The 23,720-nt window shown below is 38.7% G+C and overlaps 1 protein-coding gene across 1 annotated transcript in view; it reads right to left on the bottom strand.

Annotated features, from left to right (window-relative positions):
* Positions 1-5,779: 5,779 nt before the first annotated feature.
* Positions 5,780-23,720, bottom strand: part of ino80c (INO80 complex subunit C) — a 43,471-nt gene continuing 25,530 nt past the window's right edge. The window contains exon 6 of the mRNA XM_060824821.1: positions 5,780-6,301. Coding sequence (XP_060680804.1) covers positions 6,170-6,301 — 132 coding nt within the window. The 3' untranslated portion in view covers positions 5,780-6,169. The remainder of the gene's footprint in view (positions 6,302-23,720) is intronic.

The following is a 23,720-nucleotide window of genomic DNA, read 5'->3' as shown; positions in this document are numbered from 1 at the left end:
TTCATTGATGTCCCTTAGGGAAAGGAAACTGCCATCATTACTTAGTCTGGCCGACCTGTGATTCCAGACCCACAGTAATGTGACTGACTCTAACTGCCCTTTGGGCAATTAGGGACGGGCTAGCCAGTGACTCTGTCATCCTGTGAATTAATTTTTTAAAAAAACTTTTAGTATAATTGTTTTTTAAGATCCTTGTTCCTCCACAGGTATGCTATTTGAGTTGGCATGAAGCCAACCATTTTATTCGCCCAAAGAAATTATTCTTTCTACCATTACGAATAACTGAATAATTTATTGCAAAACAGCTAGGCAAAACTCCAGGTCAGTTTTCACTTGAAAAGTGCTGTTGATGAATTGCTGCAATGCATCTCATGTATGGTACACATTGCTACTACTGGAAGTGAATGTTGAAGGTGGTGAATGAATTGTCAATCAAATGGGCTGCTTTTTCCCAGGTAATGTAGAACTTCTTGAGTGTTGCTAGAGCTGCATCCAGATAAGTCTCCATTGTTTCCATTCTTTGCATGCTTGTCGTTTTTTTTCTCTTATTTTGACTTTCAGATACGTTTTTTATCTTTTATTCCTTCCTTTGCCCAGTCAGCATTCTCTTCAGCCCAGTCAACTCTTTTGTCATTCAATTGGTCCTGTCTTCCACGCCATCACAGACTTTTATATTCAATCTCACCCATATCCTGATCAAAACCAATTACATCTCTGTCTCCTTGCAATTCTGATGAAATATCATCAATGTGAGACTGTAGCTCTGTTTCGATCTCCATAAATGCTGTCTGCTCCCTGTGTACTTCCAGCATTTTCTGTTTTATTTCAGATTTTCAATTTCCATAATATTTTTCTTTTTGACATAAAAATGAGTTTTCATATGTTTGGTTATTTCTGTCAATGGAACAGCAAAGGTTTAAAATACAAACAAAATGCGTACCTTTAAATAGATTGGTGTAGGATTAAAATGCTGGAAGATATTCTGCTAATACTGGTGGAGAGTGGTTTTGATTAACGTGACATAATAGCGTTTGGAAGATCAAAGTCAAAGTCCCCAAAAGACTGATAATAGAAAAATAAGCATGACTGCATTACAATATGGCACAAAAGAAAATGTTAAATTGGGTTAAAAAAAATTATTTGTCCAGAGGATTTATATACCAAAAATATTCCATTTAGACTATTCAACTTCTTTCATAGGAAAACAACTGTCTTTGTAGAATTGATTTTCTTTACATCTGAACAGAATTAACATTATTGTACCAAGCACCATGGCTAAATATTATGTGCACTGAAGTTGGATGTGCTTTGTAGCAAGTTAGCTAGATCTAGCCAATATTTAAATGCTTAGTTCAAATAGGTTGCATTTACAGGAGTGAGTTTACCATTATTGATAGAGCTGGCTGATAAGGAAACTAAAACGAAACTAACGGTAAATCTAAAAGACCAACTAAATATTATAATGAATTTATGAATAAGTGGATGTAGAGTAGATCAGAATATCAAAGTAAAACCAATACAAGTTGAGAATCTGTTTGCTGAAATGAATTTGGCCTTAAGCATTCTATTAGATGTGGGGACTAGGTTAGGACTAGATTTTCATGTTGCTAAGATGGCCACTGTGACAAAAAAACTAGAAATCATTGTTGATGATAGAGGATGCATGTTCTAACACACATGGATGTTGTTTTTCTGTTCATTTGTGGGACAAGGATGTTGTAGCTGGCCATGCTTGTGTCTTATTGCCTTTGAAAAGGTGATGGTGAGCTACCTTCTTGAACCACTGCAGTCCATGTGCTATAGATAGATCCATACTGCCCTTAGGGAGGGAATTCCAGAATTTCAATCCAGTGACAGTGAGGAAGGGTGATCATTTCCAAGTCAGCACAGTAAGTGGTTTGGAGGAGAAATTGCAGGTGGTGGTGTTCCTGTGTTTCTGCTACCTTGTCCTTCTAGATTTAAACCCATGAACACTTAAAGGTGCAGTCAAAAGAGCTTAGGTGAATTTCTGGAGTGCATCTTGTATTTAATGCTGCTCCCAAGTGTCAGTGGGTATTTGTTTGTGAATGTGGTGCCAATCAAGCAGGCTGCTTTGCCCTGGTTAGTGTCAAATATCATCATGTTGTTGGAGTGCACCCATCCAGGCAAGTGGGGTGTATTCAAGCACACTCCTAACTTTTAAGCCTTATAGTTGATAGACAAGCTTTAGGGAGTCAGAAGGTGAGTTACTTACTGCAGTATTCTTAGTCTCTGACCAGCTCTTGTAGCCACTATATTTATATGGCGAGTCCAATTGAGTTTGTGGTAAATGGTAGCCCCCAGAATGTTGATAGTGGGAGATTCAGTGATGGTGACACTATTGAATGTCAAGGGATCGTGATTAGATTGTCTGTTATTGGAGATGGTCATTTGTGTGATGCAAATGTTACTTGCTACTAGTCAGCCCAAGCCCAGATCTTGTGCATTTGAACATGGACTGCTTCAGTGTCTAAGGAGTTGCAAATGGTGCTGAACATTGTGTAATCATCAGCAAACATTCCCACTTCTGATGGAGGCAAGTACATTGATGAAGCAGCTGTGGATTGGAGATGACTGATCTCCTGCAATCACAACCATCTTCTTAGGTGCTAACTATGACTCCTAACAGCAGAGAGTTTGCACTTGATACCCATTGATTCCAGTTTTACTAGGGCTTCTTGTCGCCATACTTGTTAATATGTGGTCTTGATGTCAAGGCCTATAACTTTCACCTCATCTCTGAAGTTCAGCTCATGTCCATGTTTGAACCAAGGTTATAACAAGGTCAGGAGGAAAGTGGCCCTGGCAGAGCCCAAACTGGGTATCACTGAGCAGGTGTTGCGTGAAAGCACTTTTGGAGACATGTTCCATCACCTTACTGATAGGCTGATGGGGCAATAATTGATCAGGTGAGATTTGTCCTGCTTTTTGCGCATAGGGCATACCTGGGCAACTTTCTATATGTTTGGGTAGATGCCAGTATTGTAACTGTACTGGAAGAGCTTGGCTAGGGGAGCTGCAGGTTCTGGACCAGAGGTTTTCAGTACTTTTGCTGGTAAGTTGACAGGGCCCATCACATTTTCTCAAAAAGTGTGGAGTGAATCAATGAAAATTCTGAAGTGGCTGAAGACTGGTATCAATAAGCTGGGGACCACTAGAGAAAGCGGAATTAGATCATCTAACTTGGAACTCCTGGCTCAAGATTCCTGTCTACTTTAATTCACTTTAAAAAAGGAATAACCTGCATTAAAGTATCCATGGAAGCAGTAGATACAGAAAGTCTTCAGAATTATAATTTGTTGACTATAGTGTAATTAGCCATATGATTAATGAGGCATTTTGATAGAGGGAGTAGAATGAAGTGCAGAGTGCAGCATAATTCCTGAATTAGTGAAATCTATCATTATTTCATGTGGAATTAACGAAGTTTAATGACTTGCAGTATAACTAACATTGTTGTGAATTATTACGTTTGTTCGAATATATTATTCTCTATGAAACCATAGATCACAGCATTTTCCAGACACAGTTGAAGAGTTTTGTCAAATGAGATTCAAGGCATCTTCTCCCTGACATGGATCAAAGAAATCTCTCACGTGGATCTTCAGTTTTTTCCCCTCACTAACTATGCAACTGAGTGCGTTACAGCTTTTTCTGCAGAATCAGTGCTCACCATTACCAGACCATTCACCATTGATGCTGCCGAGGCCATGTTTAAAGCAGAGATAAAGATGACTTCAGATTCTGCAAGCAAGACATACAGCTAACACTGTGCAACAAATAGCACAGAAAGACTCTAAGACATGGGAGCAGAAGTTGGCCAAATGGCCCAGTAAGTCTGCTTTGCCCTTCAATGAGATTCCTAACTCCACTTTTACACCATTTTCCCCATAAACTTTGATTCACTTATTTATTTAAATATATTCAAGGCTCAGACTTTTAATGACCCAGTCTCTACAAACAAAATCCCACAGGAAACAAAGTTTGTACTTTGTGGCCAAGGCCCACTTGTGGCAAGGAAGGCGGTCTTTTTTCTTCTGTATCTTACAATCTTATACTTCACAACCACCTGATGAAGGAGCGGCGCTCTGAAAGCTAGTGTTTGCAATTAAACCTGTTGAACGATAACCTGTTGTTGTTTGATTTTTAACTTTGTACACCCCAATCCAACATCGGCACCTCCAAATCATCTTTTCTTGTAGATCACTACAGGAGGCCATGGCACTAGCTCAATCCAACCTGGAATTGTAGCCTGCATTAACACGGTGTCCTGAGTCAGACAATGAAAACATACTGACATGCAGAATTTAAAAATTAATCTAATTGATCACTTGCCTTTGGGTTCATGTTATACTACATCCGTCATACATACAGATATAGTAGCAAGCCTCTTCTGTTTGCTGCTGACACACGGAACTTGATTTTTCCTTTGTAAATCTAAAACATACACATTTACAAATCAAATAACAAGCTCTTAATGGGTTTTGTTGCAACTGATGAGAATATGATGAGATGAATTTGCTATGGAGTTTCAGTACAATGAGTTTGCACAGAAAATTCCCATTACAAATGCTGGTAGTTTAGCAATTATGTGCTAATTTGCTTCCCACTTGTAAAATGGGGAAGCTACTTTACAAAGAGAAGAATCTGCTCGCGTCCTGATCGATCAAGCTGATGAATACCTTTAATTGATTCGGTTCCGTTTCCATCAACGGTAAATAAGTTTGGGAGAAAGAAGGTGGCTAACGATATCTATAAAGAACTCATTGTAACTTCCAACAATTTGCACCTACCCTGGACTATCTTCCTGAAAAATATGACACAGGGTTTAGAGCATTTCTGCTAAAAAAAAAAGTTGCTAATCTTATTAAAAGAAAGTAGTGGTTTCAAAAATCATACAGGTTTTGTAATTTGTGTTACACATGCATCACTCTCTATAATCTTATCCCAAATAACACACCGAAAGCATATTATAGCTGAAACTGGAAACCTGAAAACAAAAACCCAGAAAATGCTGACAATCCTCACCATCTCAGATAGTATGGAGACAAACAGTCAACGTTTCAGATTGCTCCCTCCAAAATCAACTTGAAAAATTAGCCCTTTCCACAAGTGCCTAACTGGACTCAGAACCTGTGCATCATCAACATACTGTTTACTCCTTTTGTCCCCCTGCAAATCAACTTTTAATCCACTTTGCTCTAATTTCACTAATTACAAATGCATTAACCTTTTCAAATATACACTGCATTCACTATAAATGACAGATAATTTCCCACATCTGTCAAAACTATTACTAAAAGGTTAGTTGAGAAGGCAAGTCAAGCAACCTAATCTTCAAAATTGTTAAAATTTGTCTTGACAGTCTTCAAAAACAGTTTGCATAAAAACTAATTTAACTGATTCTACTGCAAAACTAATACAATTCTTAAATGCTATATCCATACTTTGTGCTAATGATTATCACAATTCTATGGTGCAAAGATACCAAAAAAAACTGATGTGTCAAAAATGTATGCATCTGTCTCAATGTGTCAATGTTTTGCTCACTAATTGCAGTTCATAGAAATATGTACTTTGAATAAGTAACATATAGTTTCATTAAATATTACATCATTATATTTTGTGAAGTTGAATCACTAAATGTATTTATTTACTCCAGTGCCTGGTTAAGTCCGTGAGTTAGTTAATGAATAAAAACTGACTAATACCAAGAAAAATATTTTCCAAAATTAATATTTATTTTCAATTGAAAAATGTTGTGAACTTCATTATATTTCCATTTTATCCTTACTTGGTTTGCCCTAATGGCATTAAACATTTTTTAATAACCAGCATCCTTTGGAAAAAACAAGAGTAGTTTCACAATATATTAACTGTACATGTAACATTTTCTGTACATCCTGAAGTTTCAACAGGGGAGCTTTTGTAGTTTTATGGTATTTTACATTTCCTATTTACAATTTACTTAAAATCTCTGTTGCCAAAACTTCAGTTGCTAGAATTTCTTTTGTTGAGATGCACAGGAACTTCCAAATGTCATAAGTCACCATGTGTTCCTTCGTCCAACAGAAAATTTGTTTTCACATACTTCAGACAGACGATTGTGTCCTATTGTTTTCATATACTTCAGAGATGATTGTGTCCTATTTCATGGTACGATGCTTGTTGCTTTTCTTAAAGCCAAATAACCGGTCACAATATCTGAAGGAAGCATACGAATGTAGGAGAACTCCTCTGTGCTGCTAAATCGTAGTTTACTTTGTGGGTCTGTATAATTAGCCTGTAAAGAAAAACATATTTGATAAAAACACAAAATACTAAAGGATAAATTTTGATATAGAGTACTGTTGGATAAATGAGCCACGTAATGAGAATGCAACAAAATTAGCAGAGCAATGGATTAGTGACTCATTTTAATATGGAAATCTATGTGGTCACATTTTGGGATTTTTCATCAGATTATTTAGCCTTGAATGCGATGGGACCTGTCCGAAGTCTCAATACACTAACTATAAAGTAATTATCTGTTAAGTTTAAGCTTCCAGGAGGAAATTGGTACTTAAACCCTGAGAAAATCTCCAAACCAGAGATGGAGACTTCAGAAAGTTCTGAGAAATATCAGAAAACGTAAGAGGGATTAAAACTTCCTCCAGTCACTCACATTGATGCTCCTCTCCCCCAATGTGCTACACTATCCCCTTACCTAAACAGGCTAAGATTCAACTTTCTCAGCGCCCTGTCCACCATCACACCTTCCCCCACCACCTCTGTGCCACCATACACACACAGTAGCTTGTCAGAGGCTTTTGGACTTTTGAACTACACATATGCTATAAGTGATAAAATCTATGTAAAAACCATGCAATAGATAAATTATGCTCACTCGTGGCAGGTGAAACTGGTTGGCCAGCAAATATTACCAATCCTAGTTGCCACTCAAAGGGTGATGATGAGTTACCTTCTTCAACCAATGTAGTCCAACGTGCTGAAGGTTGACCTACAATGCCGTTAGGGAGGTAATTCCAGGATTTTCGCCCAGCAACAGTGAAGGAACACTGAATTATTTCTGTCAGGATAGAACTGGCTTGGAGGGAAACTGGCAGGTGATGGCGTTCTCATTTAACTGCTGCACTTGTCCTTCTAGTTGGATGTGATCATGGGTTTGGAAGGTAATATCTAAGAATCTTTGGTGAATTTCTGCAGTGCATCTTGTAGATAGTACACACTGCTGCTACTGAGCGTTGGTGGTGGAGAAAACAGGACTTATGGATGTGATGATGAGCAAATGGGCTGCTTTTTCCTGGATGTTGCCAAGCTTGTTGAATGTTGGTGGAGCTGCACCCATTCAGGCAAGTGATGAATATTCCATCACATTCCTGACCTGTGCCTTGTAGATGGTGGATAAGCTTTGGGATCATGAAGGCGAGTTACTTGCCACAGTATTCCTAGCCTCTGACCTGCTCTTGTAGCTTATACAGTACGTCCAGTTGAGTTTCTGGTCAATGGTAACCCCCAACATGTTGGTAATGGGAGATTCTATGATGGTAACTCCTTTGAATGCCAAGGGACTGTGGTTAAATTGTCCCTTACTGGAGATGGTCATTGCCTAGCTTAAGTGTGGCGTGAATGTTATTTGCTACTTGTCAACTCAAGCCTGGATATTGTCCACGTCTTACTAAGGCAATTCAAGTTTAAATACAGTATCTGAGAAGTTGTAAATGGTGCTCAACACTGGCAAACATTCCCACGCCTGACTTTTTGGTGGAGGGAATTGATGAAGCAACTGAAGATAATGAGACATAGGACACAACCCGGAGGATTTCCTGTTCAGATGACTGACACCCAATCACCATAACCATTTTCATCTGTGCCAGATCTGATTCTAAACAGTCGACAGTTTACCCTGATTCTACTTTTGCTAGTGCTCCTTGGTGCCACACGTTAAATGCAGCCTTGATGTCAAGGGGAGGGTCACTTTCACTTCATCCATGGAATTCAGCTGTTTTGTCTATTTTTGAACCAAGGCTGTAATGAAGTCAGGAGCTGACTGGCTCTTGTGGAATCCAAACTAGGCATCACTGAGCAGGTTATTGCTGAATAGGTGTTGCTTGATGACAATATTGATGAACCTTTCATCATTTTACTGATGATCAAGAGTAGACTGATGAAGCAGTAATCAATCAGGTTAGATTTGTCTTGACTTGTGTGTCCAGGACATACCTGGACAACTTTCCACATTGTTGGGTAGTGGATAGATGTCAGTATTGTAGCTGTACTGGACTAGGTTGGCTACAATGTGGCAAGTTCTAGAGCACAACTCTTCCGTACTATTGGTAGAATGACCAAAGACTTTGCATGTCCACTGCCTCCAACAATTTCTTTGGTATCATGCGGAGTGAATGAAAGTGACTGAATATTGTGATGCTAGAACCACTGAGGGAGACGAAAATAAAAACCAAAAATGAAACACTGACAAAACTTGAAAGCCACTTATGTGAACTAGCTCACCAAATTAGTTCATATTTTTAATAACAGTAGACTGAGTTGAAAAAAAGCTGTGACGCAAAGTTGTTCAAGGTTATAGGTGGTTTTCACTTAAAAATTCCAAAATATGATGCCATATGATTAATCAAGATGCTCAGTTAACCAAATCTATTATACCTAAAAGCCTTATAGTGTGATGACAGAGAATAAACCTATTTGCAAAACTTGTTTTTTTACAGTTTCATCTTGGAGCTTCTTGAGGCTTGGCACTCAGATGGTGATTCCTCTCCCCTTGCTGCAATCAAAGTTTTAACTTACCACAATAACTTTAGTGGTCTTTAACCTTTACTGGCAAGCTTCTTTACTTACGCAGCATTGCCTTTCACCTGTCTTCTCATCTCCTTTCTCTATTCTGCAAAGTCATCAGTGGCAAATTTTAAGTTAAAATACACCATCTTGACTACTACCATACTCAACTGCAACCTTCAAGTAAACTTCGCTTGCTCCCTCTCCTCTCATTATACTATATTCATGTTTTTGTTAAAGTTCCATCCTTTGTTTTATATTTTAAATATTAATTCTTGACATCTGAACTGCTAGTAAGGCTGATATTTATTGCCTACCCGTCACCCAAAGGTGATGCTGGACTTTATTCTCAATTTCATCAGAATGTCACAGGAGAGAGTGAAGACTCAACCAAATCAATAATGATAGCAGATTTTCTTCCCTGAACGGTCATTACTATGAGTTGGTTTTTAAAATAAACTTGCCAGCCTCGCAGTCACTTTTACTGACATAAGTTTTTTTTAATTCAACTTTAAAACAATGATGCTTGCAAAATTGTCTTTTTAGAAGTGGAAATAGTTTTCTGCATTATTATTCCACTAACATAACCACAACAGTACTAAGATAATCACTTCAATATCGTCGTTTATAAGATTTTACTACTTTTAAAGCCCTAATCTGCTTCAAATTTATCCACACGACTGAAGCTGCTTTGTTGCTAACTTTAGCATCAGTCACAAAATGTACAGGCAGTAGGGCAGCTCCAGGCCGTCAACGAGACTCAAACAGAGATAAGTTACAGGCACAATCTTAGACCAATGCCAGGCTTCTGACACTCAAATTTGACTTGATTAAATCATATTTTACAATGTAAACATGGAGGTCAAGGACAATATAAAGTCAAAAACTATGCTGTACCATATTGCAATGGCCAGTAGCAAGATGGAAGATTGGGCAACTTTCAAACATAATAAAAAGAAAACTAGCACAAAATATCAAAAAGGATAGCAAACCTTCTATAGGTTTATAAAAAGGTGAGAGAGTCACTAATATGAAGGCAAGTCCTTATGAGAGGTCATAGTGGGGAACACTAAGGTGATGGTGCTGAATCAATATTTTGCCTCAGATTTCACAGTGGAGGACATCAGTACCATTCCTGTTGGAACAGGCAAGTCAGAGGCAATGGATAACATAGAACTGAACAATCGACATCAACAGGGAAAAGGTGCGAAGCAAACTATTAGGATTGATGACAGACAAGCCCCCCAGGCCTGATGGTCTAGGATATTAAAGGAGTTATAGCAGAGATAATAGATCTATTGGTTATAATATTCCAAAATTCCCTGGACTCAAGAAAGGTACCAGTGGATTGGAAAATGGCTAATATTATGCCCTTATTCAAAAAGTGAGGGAGGCAAGATGTGGGAAATTACAGACCAGTTAGTTTAGCATCTGCTGTTGGGGAAGTGTGAGAGTCAATTATCAAGGAAGCAAAATCAGGGCAGTTGACAAGTCAAAATGCTATCCATCAGAGTCAGCATTGTTTTACGAAAGGCAAATCATGTTTGACTAATTTGCTAGATTTCTTCGAAGAAGTAATGAACAATGTGGAAATGGGGATTGTAGGCGAATGTGAAGACTACAGATGCTGGAGATCAGAGTCAAGATTAGAGTGGTGCTGGAAACGCACAGCACGTCAGGCAGCATTCCTGTTCCTCGGATGCTGCCTGACCTGCTGTGCTTTTCCAGCACCACTCTAATAATGGGGATGGGGACAATGCTGCTCCTTTAACAAGATTGTATTTTCCTTTTTTTTAAATTTCAGAGAGGATGTAAAAGACACAGACTTCAAAACGACTACGTTGAAGAGTTTTAGGGCCAGTTTGATTACAGCTAATAGATACTGTCTCAAGCAACAGGCTTTCAAGTTTAAAAAAAACACTTGTACAGTGAAAGGGGAGTGGCCAGTTCTCCCAGCTCAGCTTTTCTCTGGTTTGGTTTGGTTTAGCACAGTAGTGTTTTGAAACTGCTGGATGCAAGGAAGCAGGTCTATGCTGATATTCTTTCTAATACCTTTCCTCTAAGGCCCTGTGTTTGATTTTCCTTTTGTACCAACCGGAGTTTATGGGGATTGTTGCAAGTATTTGGAACAACACCATTAAATTGGGATAATCTGTTGGGTTTTCGGATCGGTTAAGTTATTCTGTATTCTGTTCTCTTTTGTTTATGTTTCATTCTGTACTCTTGCAAATAAATTCTGTTTTGTTTAAAAGTGAGGGACTTTGACCAGCTGCATCTCTCCTGCTTAAAACAACTAGCAAAATTAGGGTCTAAGCTACTTTCTTGAAATGTTTAGAGGGAGTCTGGCCTGGACCATAACAGGATGCTGTAGATTTAATTTATCTGAACATCTAGAAGGCGTTCGAGAAGGTGCCGCACAAAAGGTTAAGTACAAGGTTAGATCATATGGGATTAGAGGTAATTCACCTGGATAGATGACTGGCTGATGGATAAAAGACAGAAAGTTGGGATAAATGGAAATTTTTTTTCCTCGATGGCAAGAAGTAAGTAGTGGAGTGCCACAGAGTTTGGTCCTTGGACCCCAGCTATTTACAATCTATGTTAACGACTTGGATACACGGATAGAAGACTCTACAGCTAAATTTGCAGATGACAGAAAAATTGGTGAGCCGGCAAATTGCAATGAGGAAATCAGGACCTTACAAACGGATAGAGATAGGTTAGGAGAGTGGGCCAAAATGTGGATAAGTGCGAGGTCATGTATTTGGGTCGAAGAAATGGGAAGGTGACCTATTATCTTAATGGGGAGAGTCTTCATGTTGCTCCAGTGCAGAGGAATCTAGATGTACTTGTTCATGAGTCACAGAAAACTAGCATGCAGGTATAGCAGACAATAAAGAAAGTGAATGGAATGTTGGTTTTTATAGCTAAAGGCATAGAATATAAAAGGTAAGGAAGTGCTGTTGCAACTATACAGTGTTGGTGAGACCACCCTTGGAGTATTGTGCAGAGGTTTGGTCCCCATATTTGGGGAAAGATTTAGTGGTATTAGAGGCAGTTCAGAGGAGGTTCACCGAATTGATCAGAAGGATGAGAGATTTGTCATATGAAGAGAGATTGAACAGTTTAGGTCTACAGTCTCTGAAATTTAGAAGAATGAGGGGAGATCAAATTGAGGTATTCGAGATTATAAAAGGGGTGGATAAAATAGACAGAGTGGATGCTTCCTCTTGTGGGACATTCTAGGACAAGAGGTCATCGTCCTAAGACGATGGATAGCAAACTGAAAACTGTTGAGAAGCAATTAATTTTCCCAAATGGTCATGAATCTGTGAAATTCACTACCCCAAAGTGTGGTGGATGCCACGACAGTGAGTAAATGTAAGGAGTTAGACAGAATTTTAATTGGTAATGGGTTGAAGGGATATGGAGAGAAGACAAAAAAAATGGGGTTGAGGAGCATTAGGTCAAACGTCAGAGCAGACTCAGTGGGCTGAATAGCCTAATTCTACTCCTGTATCTTATGAACATAACTCATTTTTCAAGTTTTGTTTCTGTTCTATTTTTGATTTTTAACATATTGTATTTTAACTGCTGCATGGTATTTGCATACATGCTGCATATGATAAAATTTATAATTTGTGCTCCCATGCACATTTCATATATGAGGCTGTAATTTGGGAAGCAATTGTGAAAGTCAATAACCCAAATCGCCATTGCTTAGCTGTCGAGGATACAATAGTCCCATTTTGCTGCAGCCTTGAAAGCCAATCTGTTATGGAATTATTCTATCAGCTTCTCATAGTTGAAGAATATGCTGATCTTGTGAGCAGAGCTCCCAATTTATGACCTTAAAAATTACCTATACATTTAATTTCAGAATCAGTGAAGTAAAATACAGAGAGAAGAACGTGTACTAACATAAATGCCTTTGTCACTCACCAAACATTTCAAACTATTTTACAACCAATGAAGTATGCTTTGAAAAAGTGTCATGGCTGAAGCACAGAAACCAATTTTCATATGGCAAGCTTCCACGAATAGTAGTGTAATACTGATTGAAATTCTTGATGTTATTTGAGGGGTAAATATTGGCCAATACACTGGGTCACAAGTCATACAGCACAGAATCAGACCCTTTGGTCCAACCAGTCCATGCTGAGAATAATCCCAAACTAAACTAGCCCCAACTACCTGCTGCTGGCTCATGTCCCATGTCCCTCCAACCTTTCCTATTTATGCATTTATCCAAATGTCTTTTATACATTGTACTTGTACCCACATCCACTTCCTCAGGAAGTTCATTCCACACATGAACCACCCTCTAAAAATAAATTGCCCCTCATGTCTTTTTAAAATTTCTCTCCTCTCACCTTAAAAATGTGCTCCCTAATCTCCCATCCTAGGGAAAAAACATCTACCGTTAACTCCCTATACCTTTTATTATTTTATAAACTTCTATCACTTGCCACTCAACTTCCAATGCTCCAGTGAAAAAAGTCCCAGCCTTTCTTTATAACTCAAACCTTCCGTATCTGGCAACATCCTAGTAAATCTCTTCTGAACCCTTCCAACAGGTTAAATTGTCATCAATTTTTTTGTGCTGCTGAAAATGTGGACAAGTTTTAACATTATATCAGAAAAATAAAGTTCAACGGACTGCATAAAAGGGAGACTTTTGGTTCAAGCAGATCAAGTCTGCATAAGCTTTGCCAAATAGTGTAAATTGTTATGAACTAGAAATGCTAACTTTCCTCCCCTGCTGATTTTCTATTTTTCTCTGCTACATGTCTTGCCTCCTGCATTCTCAAGGCCTCAAGTGTTATCCAAAAATAGATTACACTTCAAATCAATTCAAATAGCTAACATAATGAGCACGAGCGGAGTACTTCATCTTAAATGATGGGAAGTTGGCATCAAATCCAATCGTTTCCTCGCTTACATTCACTTTTCAGCATTACTAGATACTGATCAGAAGTGAGAACCTTGGATGATTTGACCTACATTAATCCATGAGCAGCGGAGGCAGATTATCAGTTTATGTTATTCAGACAGAGACTGGTTAACTGAGGGCCAAGTGTAGTTTACTAACAGTCCTTTCTGAAATCTAGAATCTAAAACCTAACCAAGAAACATCATGTACAAGGTAAACATGGTTTAATATTACTTACTTCAGGTGCAATAGCAAATCACCAGATTTACCATAGTGTTATCTTGTTGTTTAAATTCAAGGGATGAAGCTTTACAATAACTGCAACCTCCTGTCATGGGACTAAAGTAAGCAGCTCCAATGGAAGTGCTGATAGACAGCACAATTTACCAAAAATACTCCTCCTGTACTAAGATTTCTAGAAAACAAGTGGCCCAAACGCAAACAAACATACATATTTCACAAAGGTGCTTGAACTCTTTAAAGTCTCAAATTCCCTTTCCTCACATGAGCAGTATTCATCATCTAGGCAAGTAATCATACGGATTACACGCATTTAACAAGAGCTATCCAAATGACAAGAGATTTGTCAACTTGCAAGTTGAGTGCTGTAGCACAAACTAGATCTTAGAAAATTCTGTGGTTTAATTATTGCCTGTAGCAACCGCTCAGTAAGAATCCTGGCCAATTTAACTACTGAAGTGTAATATTTCCTTCTAGAGGGAAGAAACAGTGGCATTTTTTTATAATCCATTTGTCTGTAAACTCCTTGTAATCTACATATCCAAAACTATTTAATTATGTATTATGAGGTTGTCAGAAAACAAAAGTCGGGGTGGGATGGGGGAACGATGCAATTGGAGTGGATGAGCTAGCGTCATAACGCAATAAAAGACATTCTTCTAAACTGCTGACATTTGTACAAAAAGAACACTTGCCAGCTTGTATGCAATTTTTTTCATAGAATGAAAACTGAAATAAGCTTATTTGTGTACAGAAATTACAGTTTGCCAGTGTGTAGCCAGCAGACCACAGACAGAGCCATGCCCATCAATAAGCTTCTGCATTAGCCAGCTGGAATCAGTTGACAAAGTTAATGCAAATTTAGCAGGGCTCAACTTGGTACCTTGCTGGTATGTCTGGAAAAGGTTATTGTACAAGAATTATACTAGGCCAATTATGATTTTCACTTCTCCTTATGAAGAATTATATAACCGCATGTAGATTTTTTCTTTTACAGATCCGTGAAAGACAAGGTGTGATCATAGGAATACGTCCAATTGCCTATTATGTGTTACCTTTCCTGGGTCAGCTGGCATCATAACCAGCTGTATCTTGGCTCTTTCCTTGATTATGAGGATTATAGTTTTGATAGCAGCTGTTTGTGAAGACAAATGGAGTGCTGCAAGAATCAACTTCATTTCCCACTTTTGTTCCACACGATATTCACCTAACAAAAAACCTTTCTCATCTTAAAAGTTCTGATTGACCACAGGGTTTAGGGAGAGCACGCTTCAAATTTCTGCTCCTCATTATATGAGGAAGTGTTTTTTTTCATTTCACCCCGAATTGGCCCAATCCGACTGTAAGCTTCTACACCCTGCGCTCAATTTCCTCACTTTAGTTAATGTTTTGCCTGTTAGCTCTCAGATCATATCCCAACATTACTAAACACTTTAATCTAATCAATATTCTACATCCAGAAGAATATAAAAGACATGCAGTTGTTGTGGGTATGTTCACTGAGCTGGGAAGTTGGGTTTGCAGATGTTTCATCCCTTTTCTAGATGACATCCTCAGTGCTGTGCAGCCTCCTGTAAAATGCTGCTGCACTATGTTGGTTGGAAGTTTTGGTTTTGTTCCAGCTGTATCCGATTGTCGGTTCAGTTGTTTGTTGTAAAGGTTGGTAGATTGGGTCTAGGTCAATGGGTTTATTGATGGTGTCCATGGATGAGCGCCGTGCTTCTAGAAATTCTCTGACTGTCCTCTGTTTAGCTTGTCCTATTATTGTTGTGTTGGTCCACTCCATCAACACACACATTGACTTAGACCCAATATACCAACCACAGCAAAGAACAACCAGAACTGGCAACCGGAAGCTAAAAATCAAATAAATTCCAACCAACACAGTACAGTAGCGCTTCACAGGAGGCTCCAAAGCACTGAGGATGTCACCTAGACAGGAGACGGAACATCTGCAAACCAACTTCTCAGCTCAGTGAACATACCCACAGTAACTCCAATCAGCACCTGAGGTTTAAATCTTAACACAAACCTTGAATATAAAGACATGTCCACAATTTAACCACTTACACATTGGTATTATTCAAGTGAATTTGTGGCACACCCCACAACATATTCTTCTAGAACTATGGTGCACAAAGCTGAATGCAGTACTCCACAATGGCTCTTACCAATGCTTTATGTAACTGAAGCACAACTTCCTTCTCTTCGCACTCCAATCTCTTGAGATAAAAGTCAGCATTCCACTAACTTTTTAAATTGCTTTTTTGTAGCTTTCTACTAGTTTTTAATAACTTGAGTTGCCAAACCGCCACCTGCAATGGCTTCTGTTAGCTCTGGGATCCCCAAGGATTTATCCATGGCCCTTTACTAATTAACCACTACCTGCAGTACCGTGGAGACATCATGAATTAAAAAAAAGGACAGAAAAACACTGCAGATGCTGCAAATATGAAACATAACCAGATGAATACTGGAGATAATCAGATCAGACAACTTATCTTGAAAGAGAAACACAGCCAGTCTTTCAAGTCTGTGACCTTTCATCAAAACTAGAAATGTAGGGATTTAATTGGTTTGCAGCACTGGAAATAGGGAATGGTGAAGAAGAAGAATAAAGATCTGATGTGAAAGGATATGTTAAATAACAAAAGGAATACAGACTCAAAGCAAAAGGAGATAGAAAGAAGACAAGCAAAGAAACAAAATATGGGCCGAGAGACTATGTGCACGACAATAGTAGAAGCAGCACCAGTAGATGCCCTCTAGAAAAGATTGAGCCAGAGCTTTTGACCTGAAGGTATCAAGGACAGATGTTGGTCTAGTGGTAGTGTCAATGGATTACTAATGCAGAGGTGCAGGCAAACACTGTGTCTACCTGCTCAACTCCATGTTAGATGTCCAGAATTTTTAGAACATGCCTAACAAAAAAAAATGATTTGTTGTTTATTGAACCTACATCCAACCTCAATGGAATTACAAGGAAAAAGAAATCTCAATGGGAGTGAAGTGGGAATTAAAATGACAGGCAATGGGACTGAAAGTGTTCCCTTAATCTGCACCAGTTCTGCATAGTGTAGGGAAAATCATATTGTGAATGGCAAGTACAGTGTACTGCATTGAGAAATTTCATCCGGAAGACTTGGGACCCTGACAGGAAGGAGATAAAAAGGTAAGTATTGTAATTCACAAGCTGACATAAGGTTCAGTGGAAGGGGAGAGATTGTTGGGCACAACCGACAAGACAACTTCAGAATGGTTCCTCAGAGCTGAAACAAATGTAAGGAAAACGTGGTTCATTGAATGTGGAAGCCGATGGCATGGAAGCTGAGAACAATAGTAAACTTACAACAATGCTGATTCTGCTGGGTGGGGGAGGCAAGTGGAGAGACCAAATATGAACAGGGTCCTATCAAACACAATGGAGGGAAACCCTTGGTTGATACACCATTGGAAATTGCATCAGCTGACAACACGCAGCTCCAGCTCATCACCACCTTTCTCCCTCAATCCACTAATGTGTTTAATTTTTTAATATCCAGAGAGCAAAAGGTAAAATCATCATCTCTAATTCCTGCCACAAATTTCCAATTCAGATTGCTTGCATAAAACCATTTTGTTCCAAAGTTCCGGTTTTAAGATCTGTAAACTCTCTCTCTTGTCTCTTTTAATCTAAAAACTTAACTCCATTTCTAAGGTTCTGTAAATTGCCCCAATACTTCCTTATAGGTCTTAGTACAGTATGGATGTGAAGATTGCTTTCTGAAACCATCATGTAAAAGAAATTGCATAGATAAGCACTGCTGTCTGTTGCTACCATTTTCTTTCACCTTTTAGAAAATGCTCAAATTTATCTTTATTGGGTTCATATATCTTGAGTCTATCTCCTCCATCCCAACCAATTTCCAAATCAATTCAATGTGCTCTAATTTCTGCCATTAAACTCTTGGACGGAACATCATTTCATGTTTTTAAGAAGTCCAGTAGATAATATCCATAAGACACATGGTTATCAACCACAATTGTATCAAAAAATAATAGTGTATAGATTGAACTATGCTTGTTCGCTCTGATCAAGTCATATTAGACAATAAACAATCGGCGCAGGAATAGGCCATTCAGCCCTTCGAGCCTGCACCGCCATTCAATATGATCATAGCTGATCATTCCTAATCAGCATCCGCTTCCTGCCTTATCTCCATAACCCTTGATTCCACTATCTTTGAGAGCTCTATCCAACTCTTTCTTAAATGAATCCAGAGACTGGGCCTCCACTGCCCTCTGGGGCAGAGCATTCCACACAGCCACCACTCTCTGGGTAAGAAGTTTCTTCTCATCTCTGTCCTAAATGGTCTACCCCGTATTTTTAAGCTGTGTCCTCTGGTTCGGCACTCACCCATAAGCGGAAACATGTTTCCTGCTGCCAAGAGTGTCCAATCCTTTCATAATCTTATAGTTCTCAATCAGATCCCCTCTCAGTCTTCTAAACTCAAGGGTAAACAAGCCCAGTCGCTTCAGTCTTTCAGTGTAAGGTAATCCCTCCATTCCAGGAATTGACCTCGTGAACCTACGCTGCACTCTCTCAATTGCAGGGGAGTCACTAAACTTTCATGCCACATGCTGCACTAATTTGAATGGGGTATGATTTTGTGTTTAATTCATTCACAGGATATGGGCGCCATTGGCTAGACCAGCATTTAATGTCCCATCTCTAATTGCCCATAGGTCAGTTAAATGTCAATCACATTGCCACAGGTCAAGAAGCATTGTAGGCCAGACCAGGTAAAGATGGGAAAAAAATTAACCTATTGATAGGGAGTGGAAAAATTAGCTTATGGGTAAAAGTAAAGTAAACAAAGAAGAATGTTGGAAGATCTCTCTTCTTTGGAAGAACGCATATAAGAACTGGCCCTTCAGCCTACTACGTCACCATTCTAAACTAATCCTATCTGCCTATAAAGTGGTCCAAACCCTCTATTTCCTGCTTGTTCACGTGTCTAAATGCTCCTTAAACGTTACTGCCACCTCGCCAGTGATGCCCACATCTCATAAATGAACACACGAAAGATCCATGCATAGCTTACTCAGTAAGTCAAGATTCTACCACCTCCACTTGTTGACTGTTCCTGGTACCTATCACCCTCGGTATGAAAAAATTTTTCTCCTCTCACTTTAAGTCTAGTCCCATAGTATTTAACATTTCCATCCTGGAAGAAAGACTTCAACAATCCACCCTATCATAATTTTATATACGTCTATCAGGTCATATCTTAGCCTTTGATGCCCTCGCGAAAACAATCCAAGTTTGTCCAACTTTTTACAACTAGTGTACTCCAATCCAGATAACAACCTGGCAATCTTCTTCTGTACCATCTCTAAGTGCTCCACATCCCTCCTATAACATGATGGCTAGAACTGCATACGAAAGTGCACAACTTCAAAAGATTGTATGATGTGCCTTATGTTCACTATGATTGCCTGGAATCCATTTTTATTGTCTTCAAAGAATCGGTGAAGAACTTCCAGAATTCGTCTTCCTATATTGGCCAGGGATTCTTCTCCCCACTCCGTGAAGGGATGGTTGTTGCTGGGTGGACTCATTTCCTCAAATAGCCATCTCACAGAAAGAGATCCAGTAGAAACTATTGGTCATAATCCGTCTGAATTCACATTAATTTGAAAGAAAAATACTCTTAAGAGAATCCAACATTTAAACAAAACCAAATCTATCAGTATGAGGGAGAACTGACCAAAGTTGAACAGATTAAAAATTATAACAGTAAATACGTCATGGGAAACATTTAAAGAAACAATTCAACGCAAATACATACCATTGGAAAACAAACTAAGAAGGAGGCGGCAATGGTCTAGTGGTATTATCGCTGAACTGTTAATCTGGAGACTCAGATCATGTTCTGGGGAGTCAGGTTCAAAACCTGCCTCAACAGATAGCGGAATTTGAATTCAATTTATAAAAATCTGGAATTAAAGAATCTAATGACGACTATGCCAAACATTGCCAATTGTCAGAAAAATCCATCTGGTTCACTAATGTCCTTTAGGGAGGGAAACTGTCATCCTTACCTGGTCTGGCCTACATGTGACTCCAGACCCATAGCAATGTAGTTGATTCTTAAGTGCCCTCTGGGCAATTAGTGATGGGTACTAACTGCCACCTTGCCAGTGATGCCCACATCTCATGAATGAACACGTGAAAGATCCATCCATAGCTTACTCAGTAAGTCACGATTGGTATTGCATTAAGATAACACTGGAAAGAATAGTAGCAAGTCTGAGGATTGGCAGTATTTTGGAAACCAAAGAACCACCAAAATGTTGATGAAAAAAATTAGCCAACATTATAAAATCAAAGACAATTGGTAAATTAAACATGGATTCCTTGGAAGCAGAAACAGGAAACATTATTACATGGCTTGAGGACACTATCCCTCTTAACAATAATTGCTCGTCAATTAAATAAAATGTCCTCAGCCTTAATATACCCATTGACCCAACCTCTGCCTCTCTCTGTGGAAGAAAATTCCAAAGATTAACAACCTTTTGAGAAATTCTTCATTTCCGCCTTAAATGAGAGACCATAGTTTTTTTAAAACTGTGTCCTCTAGTTCTAGGGTCCTCCATGAAAAATTCTTAAGTAAGGCCAGAGAGAGGCCAGAGCAGTTTTCGTCTCCGTAAATAAGAAAGTTTATACCGAGAGACAGTACAGTAAAGGTTCACTAGATTGATCACTGAGGTGACAGGCTTGTCCTGTAATGAGATGCTGAGTCAACTGAACCTATATTATAATAAATGTGTTACATAAAACATGTGTACCAGAGGATTCTGAAGTCACTCTATAGGATAGACACAAGCTGAGGAATCTAGCACTTTTCAGAATAATGGACTTATAATTTAAGAATTCAAGTTTCTCAAAGAGGCAGGTGGGAAAATTGAGCTCAAGCTCAAGATCAACCATATCATACTCAATGGTGGAGGAGGCTTGACAAATCACGGTCTAGTTTTCTCCTTTATGTTGTGTTCACACTACTTCTCAGCCTTCTCTGTTCCAGTGAGAACAAACTCAATTTATACAATCTCATAATCTAATCCTACCTTCACCACAAGCTGGTTAATATCTGTAGTCTTTCAGTAGATGTACTATTGTATTAGTACAGCAGGGATCATAATACTACTGACCCTTTAGTGCATCCCAATAGGACGTGCTTTACTCTCTGTCCTCAAACATTGTTACAAATATCATAATTGGTGCCAATCAAGCTTCTCAGAAGTTGAATTTAATCAGGTTGAATTAAGGATGTATCCCTGACACACCTTCTGAAATGATGCCCCAGACATTTACATTAGTGTCTAAAAACTACACTATCCTTGTGTTTGTCAGGTAGGACTGTGGACAGTTTTCCCTTTGGTTTCAATTTTGTTTCGAGTCCTTGGTGTCATATATCACGGTAATGCTACGTTAAGCCACCATCACCTTTATTCTGTATTCAGCTTGTGCCTATTTCAGGATCAAAACCGTGAATGAAAAGTGGGCCAGTGGCTCTGATGGAATCAGAACTAAATATGTTGGTGACCAGGCTATTTGGAAATCAGATATTTCTTAATTACCTTACCAATGTTTCTGTTCATCATTTTAATGACATGTATGTGGAAACTAAAAGGGTAGTAAATGCCTTAGATTAGTCGTATTTTGTGCAGGAAAGCACACTTGGATATCCTTCCACATAGACAGAAGGAATACATATATGCTGGAACACTAATTATTACAATAGTCTATTGATGGGATCCACTGACTTCACTATATTCAATACATTCAGCTACTTAATGTTATGTTGAATCAAACAATGTTGAAAGTTGTCTTTTGTGGCAAAAGGAACTTCAGGAGGGAGCCACTCAGCATATTTGGCGAATGGCACATCAAAACACCTCTGCCCCATTTCACATGTTGGTTTTATAACAGTCGAGATGGGGACATTCATAAAAACACCAACTCTTATTATTTCCTTGGAAGCAGACTATCATTTGAAACCTGATGTGGTAAGATTAGAATTCTGTTCTGATCAATAAAATTACACAATTGCTTGCCTAGTCCATAATCTATTTATGTTTAGCTTGCAGATCTCCTTGTGGTAGTCTACTTGTTTGATATCTAATGGTAACTTTAGTAACTTCAAATCTTACCTTTATTCTCTACCTTTCTCAAAAAAAATCAAGATGCTGTTATTTCAGGAGTCAGGTCTGGGGTGAGATGGTGCAGAGTGACAAAAGAAAGTTGACTGCTGTTTGGGGTATGCTGTGCATTTTTTTTATTCTAGGAGGAAAAGATTTATCTAAGCCAGTTTGCATTTTGAGAGCAGAATGAACCTCATTTTACAAAAAATCCAATTTGGAGGATTGAATTTTCTGTTTCACTTTGAGGAGAAATATAACCTTGTATTCCTTATAATGTTGCAAACCAGATTAAGAAAATTATTTTAAATAGATTCCAGGTTAAGGTCTATAAACTTCGAGGAGAAAGTGAGGTCTGCAGATGCTGGAAATCAGAGCTGAAAATGTGTTGCTGGAAAAGCGCAGGTCAGGCAGCATCCAAGGAACAGGAAATTTGACATTTTGGGCAGGCTTATGCCCGAAACGTCGAATCTCCTGTACCTTGTATACTGCCTGACCTGCTGCGTTTTTCCAGCAACACATTTTCAGCTAAGGTCTATAAACAGCATTCTCAATCAGAATTACTTTCCTCTTGTATACAATAAAGTTAAATAAATAGCAAAAAGGGAGAAAAAAAATCACATTAACTGTAGTTCCTAAGAAAGTCCAAGTGGCTCTGAAATTTCCTTGTAACCAGGTGTGGTGGTATTTGAAACGCAATAAAAAAGCAGAAATAAATCTTACATACAATGCTTATTTTACCTAAGTTCACATAATTAAAGTTCTTTCAGTCTTTGCTTCCCCAATCAACTTACATTCAGTACTTAAACATTTTGACACATGGCACGTGGCACACCTCTATTAAAAAATTATTTAACAGGTACAGGCAACATTGGCTAAGCTAGCATTTGCAGTTCATGTAATTTACATGGATTTTAGCAAGGCTTTTGATAAGGTTCCACATTGCATATTAGTTGGAAATGTAAAAGCTCATGGAATTCCAGGAAAGTGGCAATTTGGGTGTAAACAAAAAAGGAAATGATCGATGGTTGTTTTTGTGACTAGAAGCTTGTTTTTAGCAGTGCTCAGTAATGGGATCCTTGATGTTCATGATATGAACCAACCTATAGATGTAAATAGAAGGGAAATTATTCAGAAGTTTACAGTTGAGATAATAATTGGCTGTATGTTTGTAAAAGTGTAGATGGCAGGTTATTATCGAAGGAATGAGCAGAAAAGTAGCAAATGAAGTTTGACCAGAGAGTGAAGCAATGCACAATAAACGGTAGGATACCCAGATGCATAGAGAACATTAGTCTTTATGTTCTGAATATGGCAGGGCAGGCAGTTAAGATGAACAAGACAACAAATGTGATTTTTTGTAATTTGGCAAGGCATGCATACAAGAGCAATTAGGTGCCCACCAGAACGGTGGGCGGCAACGTGCCACAGTGGTTAGCACTGCTGCCTCACAGCATCAGAGACCTGGGTTCAATTCCCACCTCAGGCAACTGTCTGTGTGGAGTTTGCACATTCTCCCTGTGTCTGTGTGAGGTTTCCTCCCACAGTC

The sequence above is a fragment of the Hemiscyllium ocellatum genome, chromosome 5 (genome assembly GCF_020745735.1).
Source record: "Hemiscyllium ocellatum isolate sHemOce1 chromosome 5, sHemOce1.pat.X.cur, whole genome shotgun sequence".
In the NCBI taxonomy this organism is placed as follows: domain Eukaryota; kingdom Metazoa; phylum Chordata; class Chondrichthyes; order Orectolobiformes; family Hemiscylliidae; genus Hemiscyllium; species Hemiscyllium ocellatum.
The sequence above is the reverse complement of the archived record's forward strand: the minus strand, read 5'-3'. Positions and strand labels throughout refer to the sequence as shown.